The sequence below is a fragment of the Vulpes lagopus genome, chromosome 5, assembly GCF_018345385.1.
Source record: "Vulpes lagopus strain Blue_001 chromosome 5, ASM1834538v1, whole genome shotgun sequence".
NCBI lineage: Eukaryota > Metazoa > Chordata > Mammalia > Carnivora > Canidae > Vulpes > Vulpes lagopus.
The window spans coordinates 53,097,256-53,114,535 of record NC_054828.1 but is presented as its reverse complement, the minus strand read 5'-3'; the positions used below and the strand labels follow the sequence as shown (position 1 = coordinate 53,114,535).

The window sequence follows — 17,280 nt, the reverse complement described above, 5'->3', positions numbered from 1 at the left end:
AAATAAAATCTAAAAAAAAAAGTTATTTGGGGGACCCCTGGGTGGCTCAGGGGTTTGGCACCTGCCTTTGGCTCAGGGCATGATCCTGGAGACCTGGGATCGAGTCCCGTGTCAGGCTCCCTGCATGGAGCCTGCTTCTCCCTCGGCCTGTGTCTCTGCCTGTCTCTGTGTGTCTCATGAATAAATAAATAAAACCTTAAAAAAAAAAAAAGGTTATTTGATGAAAATGTGTCCATTTATAAAAAAAAATAATAGCTGTTAAGAGAGGAGGGCACTTACTTAACATGATTAAAATATTTTTTTTTTCTCGGAACAAGAGCCAATATCTTGGTGAAACACTAGAAGTATTTCCACTAATTTTGAAACAAAATAATGATTCTTGCTGTCAGCACTTTTAATATTGTTCTAGAATAATACTGGAACACGATCTGAAATAGTGAAGCATCAAAATAAAATAAATATTGAAAAGGAAACAAAGTTACTTGTCTGTATAGGTATTATGGTTACATGCCTATAAAGTCCCAAAGAGTCAACGGAGACAAAAACATTAGAAATAACAAGTGCAGGGGATCCCTGGGTGGCGCAGCGGTTTGGCGCCTGCCTTTGGCCCAGGGCGCGATCCTGGAGACCCGGGATCGAATCCCACATCGGGCTCCCGGTGCATGGAGCCTGCTTCTCCCTCTGCGTATGTCTCTGCCTCTCTCTCTCTCTGACTATCATAAATAAATAAATAAACAAATAAATTTTTAAAAAAAGAAATAACAAGTGCATTTTAAAGTAGTCAGTTAAGAAAATGCATTTTAAAAAGTGGTCGTTTTTTTGCATCTTAACATATAATAATATATTTGAAAATACAGTAATGGGAGGAAATAGCCCTATTTGCAAATGCAGAAAAACCATAAAACATTGAGCAGAATTGATTTAAAGGAAACCATAAAATTTTACCAGTAGATGTCAGAGGAAGCCTGAATTCAGTGAAGAGACACAGTTTCCTCTTGGTTAGAAAATTCCATAAGGTGGGGACACCCGGTGGCTCAGTGGTGGAGCATCTGCCTTGGGCTCAGGTCGTGACTCAAGGTCCCGGGATCGAATCCCACGTCGGGCTCCCTGCATGGAGCCTGCTTCTCCCTCTGCCTGTGTCTCTGCCTCTCTCTGTCTCTCATGAATAAATAAATAAAATCTGAAAAAAATAATTCCATAGGGTTAAGAGGTCCCCTTTCCAAATCAATGACCTCAATGTAACCCTTCAATGATAGGGGAGCACAGAAGGACTTTGCAAACATGTTTTTCCAAGTGGAACTCAGGGTGGCCAGGAAAACCCTATGAAAAGAAGAGTAATTGAGGATACTTGTCCCATCACATGGTAAAGCGTGAAAAAGTTTTAGCAACTAAAGAGCAGAGCCCCAGTGCAGGATGGACAGGCGAAGCAGTGGGACAGAGAATCAGAACGGATCCTAAATATATGGGGGCTTAACACAGGGCAAGTAGGCATCTTATGAAGCAGGAGGAGGAGGATTGACTGCTAGCCCTTTGGGAAATAAATAAGATAAATCATTTATTTCAACCAGAAGAATTCCTGATTTATCAAACATTTATAACATAAAATAGACCCCTAGATATTTAAAAACGGATTTATACGTTTGATGCTCTTTTGTTGGGAAACAACTTACCGAGCAGGGTGGGAAAGTCTGAAACCATGATGACGAGCATTGACAGATATGATATTAAAATTGAAAATGTATATTTTTATACACTCTCCCTCCCTCTCATCCTAACGCTGGGAGGCACGCCCAGTGGGGAGCGCTGACCCGGGGAGCCCCCCACGCAGAGCACCGCCCCAGGACTCTGGGATCATGACCCGAACCAAAGGCCGAGGCTTGACTCACTGAGCCACCCTAGCAGCCCAACCGCAGAGATTTTTAGTGCTCGTCCCTGGGGATGAGATTTTTGTGTAAAACCCACTTTTTTCTTATGTTTTTCCATATTGCCTGGTTTTTGTAGATAGGTCTGTATTTTCTTTATAATCAGAAACATATTTTAATGCCTCCTTAATCCAAAAAAAAAAAAAAAGGCAAAGCCAAGGAGGACGGGTCAGGAGCTGTCCAGATGACCATGCCCAGTGCGCAGCGGCCCCCCTCGCTCAGGGGCGGGGGTTCCTGAGCCGGACCTTCGGCTTCGGAGAAGGAAACGGCTTAGAGACCTGGGAGTCGGGAAAACGAGGGCTGACTGTTGGAATCAACTGGAAACTCTTAAAAATCCTGCAGCGCAGAGCACGTGGGAGCTCTGAGGGCCGGGCACAGCCTTGGGAAGCCCCCCGGTGAAGGAGGAAGGAGGTTGGGGCCGGGGCACAGACTGGGATGGAGACCGAGTCCTGGAGAAGGGGGGGGCGCGGCGTGTGGGAGCCGTGCACGGGGGGACGGTTCTCCCCACGGTAAGTGGCCGCGCCCCCGTCCCTTCTAGGGTTACAGAACAGGCTACACCTACCGCTACCCCTTTGTTCAAGAGAAAACCAAACACAAGAGCGAGGTGGAAATCCCAGCCACCGTCACGGCCTTCGTGTTTGAGGAGGACGGTGCCCCGGTGCCCGCCCTGCGGCAGCACGCCCAGAAGCAGCAGAAGGAGAAGACCCGTTGGCTCAACACGCCCAACACCTACCTGCGGGTCAACGTGGCTGATGAGGTGCAGAGGAGCATGGGCAGCCCGCGGCCCAAGACCACAGTAAGGGGGATGGCGGGCGGACGGGGGGGCCTGGCCCCGCCTCTGGTTAAGCCTGGGGCTGGGGTCAGATTCCCATGGGGCTTCCCACTGGGCTCACGCCCCCGGGGCTCTGTCCCTGTTCCCACACCTCTGCGCTGGGCCGGGGTCCTGGGGAGCAGCTCCCTCCGGGGCCGCCCGGCCCTCGCTCCCTACTGCACACCACCCGGGAGCACGTGGCTTTTGCTTCCTGCCCCCACCCACGGGGCTTCTGGGGAGGTCCCGGGCGTCCAGCATTTGGACTGCGGGTGCAAACCCAGGAGGTGGGCGGGATGCTGCGGTCTCCTGCGTAGTCTCCCGCTCACGCCCCTTCTCCATCTCGGGCTCTCGCACACTCACGGACACGTTGGTTCTTCATCTGATGTTTTGTTGACACTAAAGTAGCTAGGAGCCAAAGAGAATAGGCTTTTGTTAAAAAGAAAGAAAGAAAAAAAAAAAAAGCAGCCCTGCAAAGTGCAATCATAAGTCAGGGCCCCCGGGTGGCTCCGACCGTCAGGCTCCCAGCTGGCGACCACAGCGCAGGTCGCGACCTCAGGGTTGAGGGACCCAGCCCCGTGTCGGGCTCTGCGTGCTCAGCGCGGACTCCGCTTGGGACCCTCTCTCCCTCTGCCCCCCCCCCCGCCCCGCTCTGAGCAAGTACATAGAACCTGAAGCCGGTAAGTCACCGGACACTGCGCTTGGGCGGCTGCCTGCCCGTCACGCCGGGGGTCAGGGTGCGGAGCCGGCTCTCCAGCTGCCACCGACCGCTGGCCGGGCCCTTTGGCCCCCGGGCCCCGATGCCCATCTCCGCTCCGGGAGGCGGCCAGCCCTGCAGGAGGCCCAGGCGGGGAGCGTCCGTGCACGGGCCTGCTGACCATCCCCGTGGGCTGCCCAGCCAGACCTCGGGTGGGCCGTGGGGCGGCGTGCGGACCTTACGCCTCTGCCTCACCCCCGGTTTCGTGTGTCTGCAGTGGATGAAGGCCGACGAGGTGGACAAGTCCAGCAGCGGCATGCCCATACGGATCGAGAACCCCAACCAGTTTGTGCCTCTCTATACCGACCCCCAGGAGGTTCTGGACATGCGGAACAAGGTAAGGGCAGCTGCCCAGCCCGCCGCCCCTCGCCCGAGCCGCGCTGCCTGAGGCCCCGCAGGTACCAGGATGTGCCCAGGCCCTCTGACGAGAAAGAACCCTCCGGGCGGTGGTAGCCAGCGACCCCGGCCCTAGAGATGCTGCCTGAGCCCAACTCGAGTCCACGTGGACCTTATGCCTGTTCCCTTTGGGCTCATCCTCGAAGTGCCACGGTCCTTTGTATTTATTTCTCGCCCAACACGAGTCGCTCGCTACGTTTCTCGTGTTAAAGACTCCGGGCGTAGCCGAGCCCACGCGAGGTCGACACGCCCGTGGAGCGGGGATGCGACGGTGGTCGGTGGTCCGAGGACCGTGTGCGGGGCTTGGGTGACAGGCGCCTCCCCAGGGAGAGACCCAGGCTCCAGAGTTGTGGCTCCCGGAAGCCGGCGCAGTGAGGAGACCCCTCGGGGGCTTCGGTAGACCGAGCCCCCCAGGGTGCACCTCGCCTCGGCCTGCACCCCTGCGGCGGCTCCCGGCGCTCGTGGGCTCCGCTCGCCGACAGGGCCTCCCGGGGGACACGGGCCTCCAGCCCCGGGGGACGGCGGTAGCCCTGGGCCCCAGCGCCCTCGACGGCGCCCCCGACGCGCAGCCGCTAGCTCGCTCTCTCTTCCCTGCCCGCAGATTCGAGAACAAAACCGACAGGACGTGAAGTCAGCGGGGCCTCAGTCCCAGCTCCTGGCGAGCGTCATTGCCGAGAAGAGCCGAAGCCCGGTACAGCAGAAGCCGCCCCTGCCCGGAGGGGAAGCGTGCTCGCCTTCGGGGCCTTCGGGGCCCGAGGCCGGGCAGCGGGACCCCTGAGTCCTCAGGCCCACCCTTGTCCGTGATCTTGGGCGCTGCCGCTCTTGCTGCAGGACGGACGCTGTGAGGACCAGGGACGGCGTGGGGCCGGGGCGGGGAGCAGCGCCCGCCCGCCCCGCAGTGACGCTGACTTCCAAGCTTGGCCCAGGGAACCCCGCTCGGCCCCCACGGCTCCTGCCCAGTGGGCGTCGCGGGAGCGCGGCTGGCGGTTCCAGGGGCTCCCGGCCGGCCTGCCCTCGGTGCTCCTGGCCTCTGCGCGTGGACATGGCAGCTGCCGGCCGTGGCGCTGGGGGACGTCCACGTGCTCGCAGAGGAGGGGCATGTGTGTGAGGACGGTGCACGCTCAGGCCGGCCGGGAGCCCCCACACCCACGTAGAGTAGGACGTAGGGAGTCGCTCCGGGCCGAGATGGGGCCGCCCAGGTCTAGTGCATAGGGAAGGGCAGGAGGTCAGAGGCGCAGCTTGTGTCGCAAGCCATTGCCCCGAGGGCGGCCAGGAGGGAGGGACACAGGACCGGCTCCGCCCGTGGAGCAGATGGAGGCCGCTGAGCTCAGGCTGCAGCCACAGGGAGGGGCCGTGCAGGCGCCGTGAGGGTCACCGGCCGCCAGGCGCCAGGGTGGGGAGTCGGAGTTCCCGCGACCCCGGGGCGGGGCGGTGAGTCCTCAACATGGGCCTGTGTGCGGGTCCCTTGGGGGCACCGCGGCGTCGTCAGGGGAAGGTGGCCGGAGGCCGGCGCAGGCCCTGCCGGGGCTCGCGTCCCTTGAGCGCCGGCTCTTTGGCTGCTCCTCGGCTTCCGAGCACGGCGCCCTCGAAGGCCAGCATGAGGCCCACATTAGAAGGGGCCGAGGGGTCAGAGGACTGCGGAGGCTCCCGCGAGGCCCGGCTGTGAGCTCCCCCGAGCCGGGGCTCCGCAGTGCCCCCAGGGACCCGCGACGCCGGCCCCGAAGATCCAGGACTCAGGACCTTGGCTGGCTTGTGACTTACGGCCGTGCGCGGAGCAGGACTAACCGCCGGACCGACGCTGAAGCCGCTGTGTCTTGCGCTGACCTCGTGCCTGTGCTGTGGCTCGTGCTGCCGTGGGCGGGGGGGGGGGGGGGGGCGCTGGCCGGCGGGGCTGCGGGGCTGCGGGGCTGCGGGGCTGTGGGGCTGTGGGGCTGCGGCTGTGCATGCGGACGGCGTGGGCGACCCGCGGGGCTGCAATAAACGCGTCTTCTTCTGCTTGGGCGCATCCTTCGCCTTTCTTTCCGGGGCACAGGGCGGGCTCCCTGCATCCAGGGCACGGCAGAGACCCCAGGGCAGGGGGAGGCAGCGGAGGGAGCGGACGCCCCGAGGCCCAGGGCCGTGCCGTTTCCAGGAGCGAGAGCGCCGGCAGCTGCGGGAGGGACAGAAGCTTGGGCCCGGGCCCGCGGCGGCGCTCAGGGGGCGACACGCGCTCTGTGGTTGACTTTCAGTCCACGGAGAGCCAGCTGGCGGCCCAGGGCGACGCGGACACCAAAGACGACGCGGAGGAGACGGCGCCCAACCCCTTCAGCCAGCTCACGGACCAGGACCTGGAGGAGTACAAGAAGGAGGTGGAGCGGAAGACGCTGGAGCTGGACGGTGAGGGGCCCCCGGGGTGACGGGTGCGGCCCCTCCGGGCCTGCTGGGTGTGCGACGGGGCCGCAGGGCGCTTGGGGGGTGACTGGGTGACAGGAGGGGAGCCCACGGCGGACCCGTTGCATTGGGCACCAGCCGGCCCGCCTGCAGGGGGACGCCCGCCAGCGGCCTCCCGTCTCCCCCTCACCCCTCCTTCGCTGCGGGATCTGCAGCCCGGCCCATGTCTCAGGTCGACCCCACACGTGCCATCACGGCGGCTGCGTGCTCGCGGTCACGCCTGTGTCCCCACCTGGCACGGCTTCCCCCCAGGCTCCAGCCCCAGAACTGCCGTCTCAGCCCCGTCCCTCCTCACCGCCCCCCCCCCCCCCGCCCCGTGTTTCAAGAGCACGTGGGGCCGAGGCACGGAGACGTCAGCTCCCGACCGGCTTGCGTCCTCCCAGGCGCAGCCCTGGTCACGCCCCCTCCCCACGCGGGCTCGGCACCTTCCGGGCACCCAGCAGGCCCTGCCCGGCGGGCTCGGGGTGCTCGTGTGACGGTTGAAAAAGTGGGGAGAAAACAGGTGCTTTGTATCCCCGGGGGGTTATTGGGCCGAACGTGAAGTCAGATAAAGAAGCTCCGAGCACCCAGACCGTGGGCGGGAAGCCTGCGGCCCCGTGGTCCCGTTGGGGTGACGCCGCCCTGGGAGACCTGCGGGGACCCCGACTCCCTCCTCCGTCTGCCTCCCCCGGGATGTAGGACAGACTCCCAGAGGCTTGTGGGGTCAGCGAGGAGGAAGAAGCACCCGTGGGTGTCCCGTCTGCCCTCCTCTCCTCCGCTCGAGCCCACCCCGAGGCGGCTTTCTGTGCTTTCAGGGGAGAAGGAGACCCCGGCGGAGGGGCCGGGCTCTCCGGGGTCGGCTCCAGCTTCCGCAGCCCAGAGCCCAGCGCGGTCGGAGACGAAGAGCCCCGCGGTGTCTCCCTCCAGGTCTGCAGACGGTGAGCGGAGGGGACCAGGCGCCTCCACGGCCGGGCGGGCTCCGCGGGGGGCCCGGGGGCTTTCTGGGATCTGAGACCGGGGCCACCAAAGTTAAGCTTCTTTCCTTCACGAGCCGGGACATCGCGGCCTAACACTTGCGTCTCCGCCTGCGGGATGATGAGGAAGCTGACGGCTGGCGCGCGGCCTCCCGACCCCTGACCCCGACGAGGCTGCTGGTGGTCCCTCTAGGGGCACCGGCCCGGGGCTCAGGCTTCACTGCGGGTGGGGGTCCCCGGGATCTCGCGAAGACGAAGGTCCTGGGCGGAAGGTCTGAGGTGGGAGCTGAGCTGTTTCCAGAAGCTCCCAGGTTAGGCTGGCGATGTCCTGCGCAGCCCTGGGACCTCGGCAGGTGGAGCCACCTGGGGGGCTTCCCACCCCCGACAGCGGCCTGGGCCCCAGCACGGCAGCCCCGTGGTCCCTGCCAGCGGTCCGGGCCGGGGCAGAGGAGAACGTGCCGGGCCCGCTCCCTCCCGGGCTGAGAACCGCTGCGCACGTGCTGGCCCAGAGCGTTTAGGTCCAGGCCCGACTGGAGATCGGAGCATCTTTGTGCCTCAGTTTCCTTGTCTGTCAAGGTATTCTCCCTTCCCAGGGTCCTTAGAGGGAAGCTGTCCTTGAGAGCGTAACAAATAGAATCTAAAAATACAATGAAAGAAAGAATAAAAACACTTAAGGGTAAGATCCAGCCGGGGTCACGATCCACGCTGCACACGGCGGGTACCGGCCCCGCTGCAGCCTGTGCCCCCGAGATTACCCAAGGGTCTCGACCGAGCTCTGGAGCCCCCGGAGCGGGGGCCGTCCTCCCCGGGGCCCCGGACTCGGCGCTGGGCTGCCCAGCAGGGCTGGTGGCCCGATGACATCTTCCGTGTCCGGGACGGGGTGACCGCCGTGCGCCCTGCAGCCCCCCGGCCCCCTCCACAGCTGGGTCGCCGCCTCGAGCGCAGTCCCGGTGCCGCCCGAGGACACCGTCTGCTCGGGGCCAGGGCTCCAAGCGACGTGCCCCGGCCGCTGCGCTCCCCGGCCTCACCGAGCGTCGGGACCGTCTCCTGTCGCCCGATCGCTGCCCCTTTGTGCTTCATCAACGGAGGGTCCCCGATTCTGAGCACCTGTCTCCGTAGTGAGTGAGGCGGGCGGCTTCCTCACCCCAACACTTGCTGCGGGGGGGCGGGGAAGGGCTTCGTCAAACCGAGTGGATCTCCGCCAGCTTTTGCTTGGGCAGCCGGGGCTTCGGGGGTGTCCTGCTGTAAAACCCACGACCTGCACCGCCACTGCCCTGCGCAAGTCGGCTCCCCCGGGTGCACACGCGTGGGACGGGCCCTGGGCCATGCTGCTCCGGCAGGCGATGCACTGCAGGTGGGGGGCCTCCTCCCTGCCCTGGGCTGACCCCTCAGTGCCCCCCGTCTGTGTCTCCCCAGCTGACCCCTCAGTGCCCCCCATCTGTGTCCTCTGCAGCTGACCCCTCAGTGTCCCCCGTCTGTGTCCCCCCAGCTGACCCCTAAGTGTCCCCCATCTTTGTCCCCCCAGCTAACCCCTCAGTGTCCCCCATCTCTGTCCCCTGCAGCTGACGCCTCACTGTCCCCCGTCTGTGTCCCCCCAGCTGACCCCTAAGTGTCCCCCATCTCTGTCCCCCCAGCTGACCCCTCAGTGTCCCCCATCTGTGTCCCCCAGCTGACCCCTCAGTGTCCCCCATCTCTGTCCCCCCAGCTGACCCCTCAGTGTCCCCCATCTGTGTCCCCCAGCTGACCCCTCAGTGTCCCCCATCTGTGTCCCCCCAGCTGACCCCTCAGTGTCCCCCGTCTGTGTCCCCCCAGCTGACCCCTCACTGTCCCCCTGTGTCCCCCAGCTGACCCCTCAGTGTCCCCCGTCTGTGTCCCCCCAGCTGACCCCTCAGTGTCCCCCGTCTGTGTCCCCCCAGCTGACCCCTCAGTGTCCCCGTCTGTGTCCCCCCAGCTGACCCCTCAGTGTCCCCCATCTGTGTCCCCCCAGCTGACCCCTCACTGTCCCCCTGTCTGTGTCCCCAAGCTGACCCCTCATTGTCCCCTGTCTGTGTCCCCCAGCTGACCCCTCATTGTCCCCCGTCTGTGTCCCCCCAGCTGACCCCTCACTGTCCCCCTGTGTCCCCCAGCTGACCCCTCAGTGTCCCCTGTCTGTGTCCCCCCAGCTGACCCCTCACTGTCCCCCTGTCTGTGTCCCCCCAGCTGACCCCTCATTGTCCCCCGTCTGTGTCCCCCCAGCTGACCCCTCAGTGTCCCCCCAGCTGACCCCTCAGTGTCCCCCGTCTGTGTCCCCCGCAACAGACCCCTCAGTGTCCCCCATCTGTGTCCCCCCCAGCTGACCCCTCACTGTCCCCCTGTCTGTGTCCCCCCAGCTGACCCCTCAGTGTCCCCGTCTGTGTCCCCCCAGCTGACCCCTCAGTGTCCCCCATCTGTGTCCCCCCAGCTGACCCCTCACTGTCCCCCTGTCTGTGTCCCCAAACTGACGCCTCATTGTCCCCCGTCTGTGTCCCCCAGCTGACCCCTCAGTGTCCCCCATCTGTGTCCCCCCCAGCTGACCCCTCACTGTCCCCCTGTCTGTGTCCCCCCAGCTGACCCCGCACTGTCCCCCTGTCTGTGTCCCCCCAGCTGACCCCTCAGTGTCCCCCGTCTGTGTCCCCCCAGCTGACCCCTCACTGTCCCCCTGTCTGTGTCCCCCCAGCTGACCCCTCAGTGTCCCCTGTCTGTGTCCCCCCAGCTGACCCCTCAGTGTCCTCCCATCTCTATCCCCCACAGCTGACCCTCAGTGTCCCCCATCTGTGTCCCCCCAGCTGACCCCTCACTGTCCCCCTGTCTGTCCCCCCAGCTGATCCCTCAGTGTCCCCCGTCTGTGTCCCCCCAGCTGACCCCTCGGTGTCCCCCATCTGTGTCCCCCCAGCTGACCCCTCAGTATCCCCCGTCTGTGTCCCCCCAGCTGACCCCTCACTGTCCCCCTGTCTGTGTCCCCCCAGCTGACCCCTCATTGTCCCCCTGTCTGTGTCCCCCCAGCTGACCCCTCAGTGTCCCCCCGTCTGTGTCCTGCCCCTCGGCCTCCGTGAAGGACCCTCTGTCCCAGCCTCTTCCTCCGTGTCGGGGTGTCCACCCCCCCTCCCCCCACCTGCCGGCCGCCCCTGTCCTGCTGACCCTCTGTCCCCGTGGCCCGTCCGGAGCACGTCCTGTGCCTCCCGAGGGTTAGCCCAGCATCAGCGTCACACGGGCTCCGTCGCCTACTATTTTGCCGTCACAGATGAGTCACCTAGAGAGCCTGCGGCGTGGGGGCCGCCACCCCAGGTCCTCGCGGGCCCGTCCAGAGCGTTGTCCCTGGGCTCAGCGGAGCCATGAGCCCGGAATGCCCTGGCCCCGTGAGTGTGTCGCCCTCCCAGGCTGCTCCGGCGTGAGAGGCTACGGGCCCACGTCACGCAGCAGGCGTGGGTCGCTCTGCAGCATGGATGACGCTGGGTCCCAGGGCGCGGGGGAGCTGCTCCCCAGACCTCTGCGCCCTGGGCCGCGGGGTCCGCTGGGTGGCCGTGCCCGGCCCGGAGCGTCCAAGGTGACGTGCTCGGCAGGTGCCCGGCAGGTGCCCGGCAGGGAGGCTGCGGGCCCCTGGGACACGGGGTGGCAGAGTCACTCCCTGTCCCCACGTCCACGTGGCTGGAGCACCGCTCGTGTGTGCCGCCGTCCAGGGCGCAGGGGTGCGGCTCCCCAGACCTTTGGAGCAGAAGCTCCTGGGCCTCCTCCAGCGCCCCCGCCTGCGGCCACTCCGTGGACTTCCTCGGAGCCGCGGGGGACCACAAACAGCTGTGTCCTCTTAAAAAAAATGACACATGAAAGTGAAAAATGGGTAAATTGGCAGTAGATTTAGGGCCGGTCAAGCTCAGGGTCTGCTTGGGGCCGACCGGAGGGCTGCTGAGGACAGCCGGCGGGTGGGGGCGTGGGAGCCCACGGTGGGAAGGGCAGGGACGCGGCCGCTGGCATCCGGGGCCTGGAGGGCGCGGCTGGGGTCGACCCCACAGGGGCCAGGACCCGTGTCGGTGCTGAGAGGGAGCCATCGGGGGCGCTGGCTTTCACCGGGTGGGGGGGGCCGTACCAGTCAAACTAGCCCATCCCACCTGCCCCCAGACGGACCCTCGTCGCCCCGCGTCCCAGGTAACCACACGTTTCTCCAGCCTTTACCCCTGAGAATCCTGATTTTCCTGGAAGTCCTCCCGTCTCCCCTTCATTCCTCCTGCGTCATATCTCATCCAGTGCCCCCACCCCAGGGGCGCAGCGGGTGCACCCCCACCCCATGCTGTCAGGCAGCTCCTCTGCTCGTGCACCCCCACACTCCCTCCCCACCCAGACACTTCAAAGCTCTAGGGAAGCAGAGTGAGGGGACACTGGGAACGGGGAGGGCGGGCGGGAGCTCCATTTCGGGTCTGAGCAGCTCCGGCTCTGAGCACGGCCGCGATCCCGGAGCCGCCAGGCAGCTGCTGGGGTGGGCCGACCGGCATCTTCCCTTCGGGACGTGGGTCCACGTCGTGGGGACTCCCGTCCTCCCTCTGCCTTCCCCTCTGGGCCACCTGGGGAGACGCTCTCCATTTGTCCAAAAGTCCCTCCCTGGCCTAGGATGTGAAACGGGTACAAAAACCCGGCGTTTTCATTTCAACTAACTGGAATTTAAGCGAAAGCTTTTTAAAAATGCCATTTCCGTATTTTCACTGGTGAACGTGAACCGGTCACAGCGATTCTTAGATGCTCTCCGCGGTCCTGGGGCCTCTCTCCTCACCTGGGTCTGTCCCCTCGCTTTGTGCCTAGGGAAGCGGGGCCCCCGTCACCTCTGGACCCTGTTACCTGTGTCCGTTTGTAGACGCGACCCCAGAGTGTCAGAGCTGCCCGGGACCCGGGGGTGGGCGAGAACCCTGCCCAGCCCTCGGCCCTACGGCGTTGGCCCGTCCCTCCCGTGGCTCTAGACTTATTTTATAGAGTCGCCTAGAAATGCTTCTGTTAACCCCGCGTGGAAACTCCCGCCCGATCGAACTCTCATGGGTCGTATCTTTTGGTCTTTTTCTAGAAGGTGCTAAGACGGAAACAAGCAAAGGCACCGCAGAGCCTGAAGCAACGCAGCCGGAAGGAGTGGTGGTCAACGGCAGGGAGGACGAGCCAACCCCAGAGGACATCCTCAGCAAGGGCTTGAGCCAGATGACCACCACGGCCGACACGGATGTCGACACCTCTAAGGACAAAACCGAGTCGGTCACCAGCGGCCCCATGTCCCCGGAGGGCTCACCCTCCAAGTCTCCCTCCAAAAAGAAGAAGAAATTCCGAACCCCGTCCTTCCTGAAAAAGAGCAAAAAGAAGGAGAAGGTGGAGTCCTGATTGGTAGCAGCTTCGGCTCCCATCCGCACCCTCTCCCCTCACCCCTTCCCTTCTCCCATCTCTGTCCCCGGAGGCAGGCGCAGGGCCAAGGAGGGGTAGGCCAGGACCCTGGACCACCCTCTGAGGGCGAACTTGGAGATCGCACGACCAAGCCCTCCGTCTAGGGCTGCTCCGGAGAAATCAGGAGACTCCCCCCGGCCGCGCGGCTCGCTGGTGGCGAAGCCTGCGCCGGAGCGTGGGTCTGCTGGGCGCCCGCCCGGCCCAGTGCTCTCGCCACCGCCACTGCCTGGCTGCGCGCTGCCCCCGTGGGGACGCCGTGCACCGCGCCGAGCCCCGGGCGGAAGGCCGGAGGGGGCTGCAGGCGCCCACAACCTCGGACCAACCCAGGCAGGGCCCGACTCTCCCGAGGAGCCAGGTCCTCCCCGCAGGCATGTGGCCTCCCGCCCACGGAGCTGCCCCAGCCAGGAATCTCTCCCCGTGGGGTCCCCGCCCGCCGCGCACACTCAGCAGACACATTGCCACCCCCCCCCCAGCAGAAGTTAATCTTTGTTCCCAAGGGCTGATGGCTTCGCTTGCGCTTCCCCAGCCGCTAACCCCGAGCTGTCTTCACGGGCCCTGGACGGCGGACGACGAAGGACCCGGGGAGCGGGCTGGCGGGAGGGTTTGCTGGGTGTCAGCAGCCAGGAACCGGCCCGTTTGAGTCGTGCATTCAAAACTGAAACCAAATTTAGCTTAGGGTAAACGTGGTCTCACGCTCAGGGCAGAAATCGGGGGGTTAGATCCTCTTGTCGGCCTTGGGTTGCGCGAGAGGATCAACGTGAGACGGGAAGCGCCGTGCCTCCCGGGCTTTGCATGACGCGGGAGCGATGAGGCTGCACCTGTTTCGCTCCCGTGTGGTCAGGTGTCCCCGGCCCGTCCTCCAGACCGACGGGAACCGGCAGCGAACCCGTGGCCGCTTTGGGGTCCGGCCCTCACTCGGGGTCCAGCAGAGGAGAATGAGGTGAGCCCTCGGGGATCAGTGCTCTCGGGCCAGGGTCAGATGGAGCCTGAGCACCCTTGCCCGTCACTGTGTGTCCGTCTGGGGCTTCGTGACGGCCGCAGCCGTCGTCGCAGGTGCCGGCACCGTCGTCACGTCCTCCCACGGGGCATCAACTAATGAGCGTTGCTGGCTCCTGAGAAGCAGACAATCCACGCTCTTCACAGCACAGCGTCTTCAAAGAGTATTTTTCCTCCGTGTCCTGATGATCGTGAAAGCACTTGTGAAAGTTCTCGATCCCCGTGTCCCCCGCGTGAGCCCTCACTTTCCACGTGGACACCCTGCAGCTTTCCGTGCGTCGCACCCTCGGGCGTCATGCCAACCCTGCCGTGCGGGTGAGATGCTCCTGCCCGACACGTACGGAAGCCGAGCCCCAGAAGGACAATCGACTTGTTCCAGGAAGGTCCGGAGCCTTTGTTCTTCAGTTACGATGACAAGACGACGAGCAAATCCCCGAGGAGGGTGGTTTCAGCCCAGGACCTCGCCGGCGCCCGGTCTGCACCGTGGAGTGAAGGCGGGAGCCCCCGTGTGCTCCCCCGTCCGTGCACGTGAAGGTCTTGAGGACCAGGGACCGGGGTGGGGCCAGGCTGCCCTGTGACGAGGGCGCCGCGGGCCGGGCCGGAGCGCGGGCTGCCCCCGGGGACGGACCGTGACCGTCCTGCCCACCCTCCCTGCCGCCCCCGCCCCGCCCCGCTCTTCCCTGTGATGGCCACCCGGCGGCCGGGGGCATCGCTGCCTCAGAAAAAAAAAAAAATCTGTGATGTGGGAAATGCCTTGAAAAGCCGATCCTTTGATGCCTTCTCTGAAAAAATAGATCTCACGTTCATTCTTTGGTCCCCGCCGTGTTTGTCAAGCGCCCCGGGGCGGCGGGCATTGCCTCGCTGTGGCTGGAGCGACCGGGACACAGGAGGACGCGGCTGCCCATGCCGGTGGCTGCAGCTCCGAGGGGACGTCGACGGGCTCTGCGCTCAGCAAATTCTCTTTATTCCCTTCCCAACCTTGAGGCCTCGTGGGGTGCAAATGCCAGAGCCTTCTAGGGCATCGTCCCGGGACCTCACGCCACGGGTCCGCCGTGTGTGTCCCTGTGCTCCTGCCACGCGGTCCAACAAGCGGCCGCCACGGCAAACCCCGAGAGCTGGGTCGCGGGGCAGCAGGCGGTCCCTGCCCACACGGGTGTCCAAGGACAGGGGGCGCCTAGACGCGTTGCCAGGAGGGCAAGGAGCGGGGTCAACAGGGACGTAAGGGCTTCCTGTCCTCTGGGCCGGAGGGACTCTCCTGGAGGACGTGACGATGGAGTTAGGTTTGCAGGCAAACAGGGACCCTCCAGGAGGACGGGGTCGGTGGGTGTCCGCGCTGAGGGCAGGGTGCACAGAGGCCCCGAGGCACCGGGACGGGCCAGGAGGCAGGCACAGGGCACGGGGCTCCAGTTCCCTAAGGCGCTTCCGGCGGGCGGGGGGTGAACCCCTTTGCCGTTTCCAGGTCTGTGCGTCCATCCGCAGAGGGGCCGCCGGGCTGCCGAGGCCCCGGCCAGGCCCTTCCCCGCCCGCATGCAGGGTGGCACCTCAGAGACCACCACCGGGTGCTGGGGGGGATGGTCCACGCGAGAGCACAGGCTCGGGGGCTGGGGCTTCTCCTCGGGGTCCGGGTGGAGGGGGCTGCGGACCTCAGCCGGTGTCCGCGGGGAGGAGGGGGCTGCGCAGAGCTGGGCACGTGAGCTCCCAGGGACGGAGCTCGGGGCCAGCCTGCGGTCACAGGGCGGGGGGGGCGGGGGGCACAGAGCCGTCCCTCCCTGTCACCTGCTCTGCAGCTCCGCCGAGCTCTGCGCTGGCCCAAGTCCCCGGCCTCCCGCCGGGTCCCACGCAGGCAGCGGCGACCGCCCTCCAGGGCCACAGCGTGGTTTCCGCTCAGCTCGTGGCCTGGGGTCCGGGTCGAGCCGCGCCTCGGGCTCCCTGCTCAGAGAGTCTGCTTGAGAGCCTCCCCCCTCCCTCTGCGCCCCTCGTGCTCGCCCGCCCTCCCGCCCTCCCTCTCTCTAAAATAAATAAATCCTTGAAGAATCAGCCTCCCCCAACAGTCCGGAGTGAAGATGGGGATCTTCCTCCGCAGACAGAGGTTCTTGCTTTAAGATCTTATTTACCCGACGGAGCGCGAGGGGGCCGCGTGCAGGGAGAGGGAGGGACAGGCAGGACCCTGCTGAGCCGAGGGCAGGCGCCCACCGAGCCCCGGGCACCCCCGGGTCCTTCCTCAGAGGCCTGCAGGGTTAGGGAAGGACCCGGTGTAGTCAGGGCCACGCCGGGAACAGCTGAGCCAGCCCTCGCCCGGCGTCCGGAGGTGGCGGGGCCATCGGGCAGTCCGCGCCGTCCCCACCCTGCGCCCACCACCCCCCCCCCGAGGCCGCCCCGCCACTGACCCTGGGGCTGAGCGAACCACCCCGGCGGCGTGACTCACTCCCGGACACCAAAGAGATCAATCCCGAGCGTGGGTTGCTGCGCGAGGCTTGCGGGGGTCGCCCGGTCGGCCCGCCGTGGCTCCGGGTCGGGGGTGCGCCGTCCTCCACTGCTGAGCACCTGGGAGAACACGCGGCCCCGCTCGCGTCCCGCACACGCACCAGCCCGTGAGCCGCCCGCAAGCACTGGGGACGCAGCTGTCGTGCCCCCGAGTCTCAGCAGCCCCGCAGAGGCCAAGCAGCGTCAGGTGGCGGAGACGCTCGCTTTCCACCCCACGGGGGGACGGGGCCCCACGGTTGTTCGCCGTCTGCTCCAAAAGCCACGCGTGAGCCCGATACCCGGGGCCCTGAGCAGCCCCGAAGGAGCGTGCGGTCGGCTACTTACCCGTTCCAGCTGTCGCGGGAGGCGAGCCGGACACCGGCCGGCCAACCCCCCCAGGGCGTGCGGGCGCCGTGTTGGCCGTGAGCACCGTCCCGCGGGCCGTGTGGACACGGGGGGTGTCCCCTGCTGGAGAGCCCTGGTCGCTCCCCCCGGGGGCCGGCCGCGTCCCCGCCGAGGATTGCCTTGGGGTGCGGGACTGATGGCTTGTACCGGCCTGCATGGGGGTTCGTCAGGTCGGCGTTCGGCGCCATGAGGACATCCCCGAGGCCGGGCCGGCGTGGAGGGAACGGGGCCTGCGTGTGGGGCAGACGGCGCCGTCGTGAGCGGGCCGGGCTGGCTCCACGCTGTCCTCGCCTGGCGGCCCCCAGGGGGCAGGAGGAGTGTGGGGGCTGGGGCGGCGGGAGAAGAGCTCAGAGGGGCCCCGCGGCCTCCAGACCTCGTTCTGAGGGAGTCGGCCCGGCGGCAGCACTTGCACCCGGGAGCAGGGGCCCGTCGGCGAACATCAGAGCTCTCGCAGCCGGGACCGCGTGGGGGGATCCCTTGCAGCCATGCCCGGGGGCCAACGTCGGGGTGGCAGCTTGACCTCTGAGGCCGGAGCTCCCGGAGTCCCTGGTGTCCGTGCCGCAGCCGCTGGGGCCCCCGCCGCGCTCCCGTCCCCCGAGGGCACGTGTGCAGGGGTGCAAGGCCGGGACCGGCAGGCAGGGGGCGGTGACACGTGTCCCCTGGGCGCCCCGTCCATGCAGTCCCCGGGGTGCCAGCCCCAGGCCTCGCCGTCCCCTCAGAGGG

General features: G+C 65.3%; 1 protein-coding gene across 2 annotated transcripts in view; it reads left to right on the top strand.

Moving 5' to 3' along the window:
* The window catches only part of ADD2 (adducin 2), an 88,808-nt gene extending 74,313 nt beyond the window's left edge, over positions 1 to 14,495 (top strand). For both annotated transcript variants that reach the window (XM_041753982.1, XM_041753981.1), the window contains 6 exons: positions 2,461 to 2,718; positions 3,705 to 3,824; positions 4,485 to 4,574; positions 6,112 to 6,259; positions 7,108 to 7,230; positions 12,329 to 14,495. In XM_041753982.1, the coding sequence (XP_041609916.1) occupies positions 2,461 to 2,718; positions 3,705 to 3,824; positions 4,485 to 4,574; positions 6,112 to 6,259; positions 7,108 to 7,230; positions 12,329 to 12,633 (1,044 nt within the window). In that variant the 3' untranslated portion in view covers positions 12,634 to 14,495. The remainder of the gene's footprint in view (positions 1 to 2,460; positions 2,719 to 3,704; positions 3,825 to 4,484; positions 4,575 to 6,111; positions 6,260 to 7,107; positions 7,231 to 12,328) is intronic.
* The last annotated feature ends 2,785 nt before the right edge of the window (positions 14,496 to 17,280 follow it).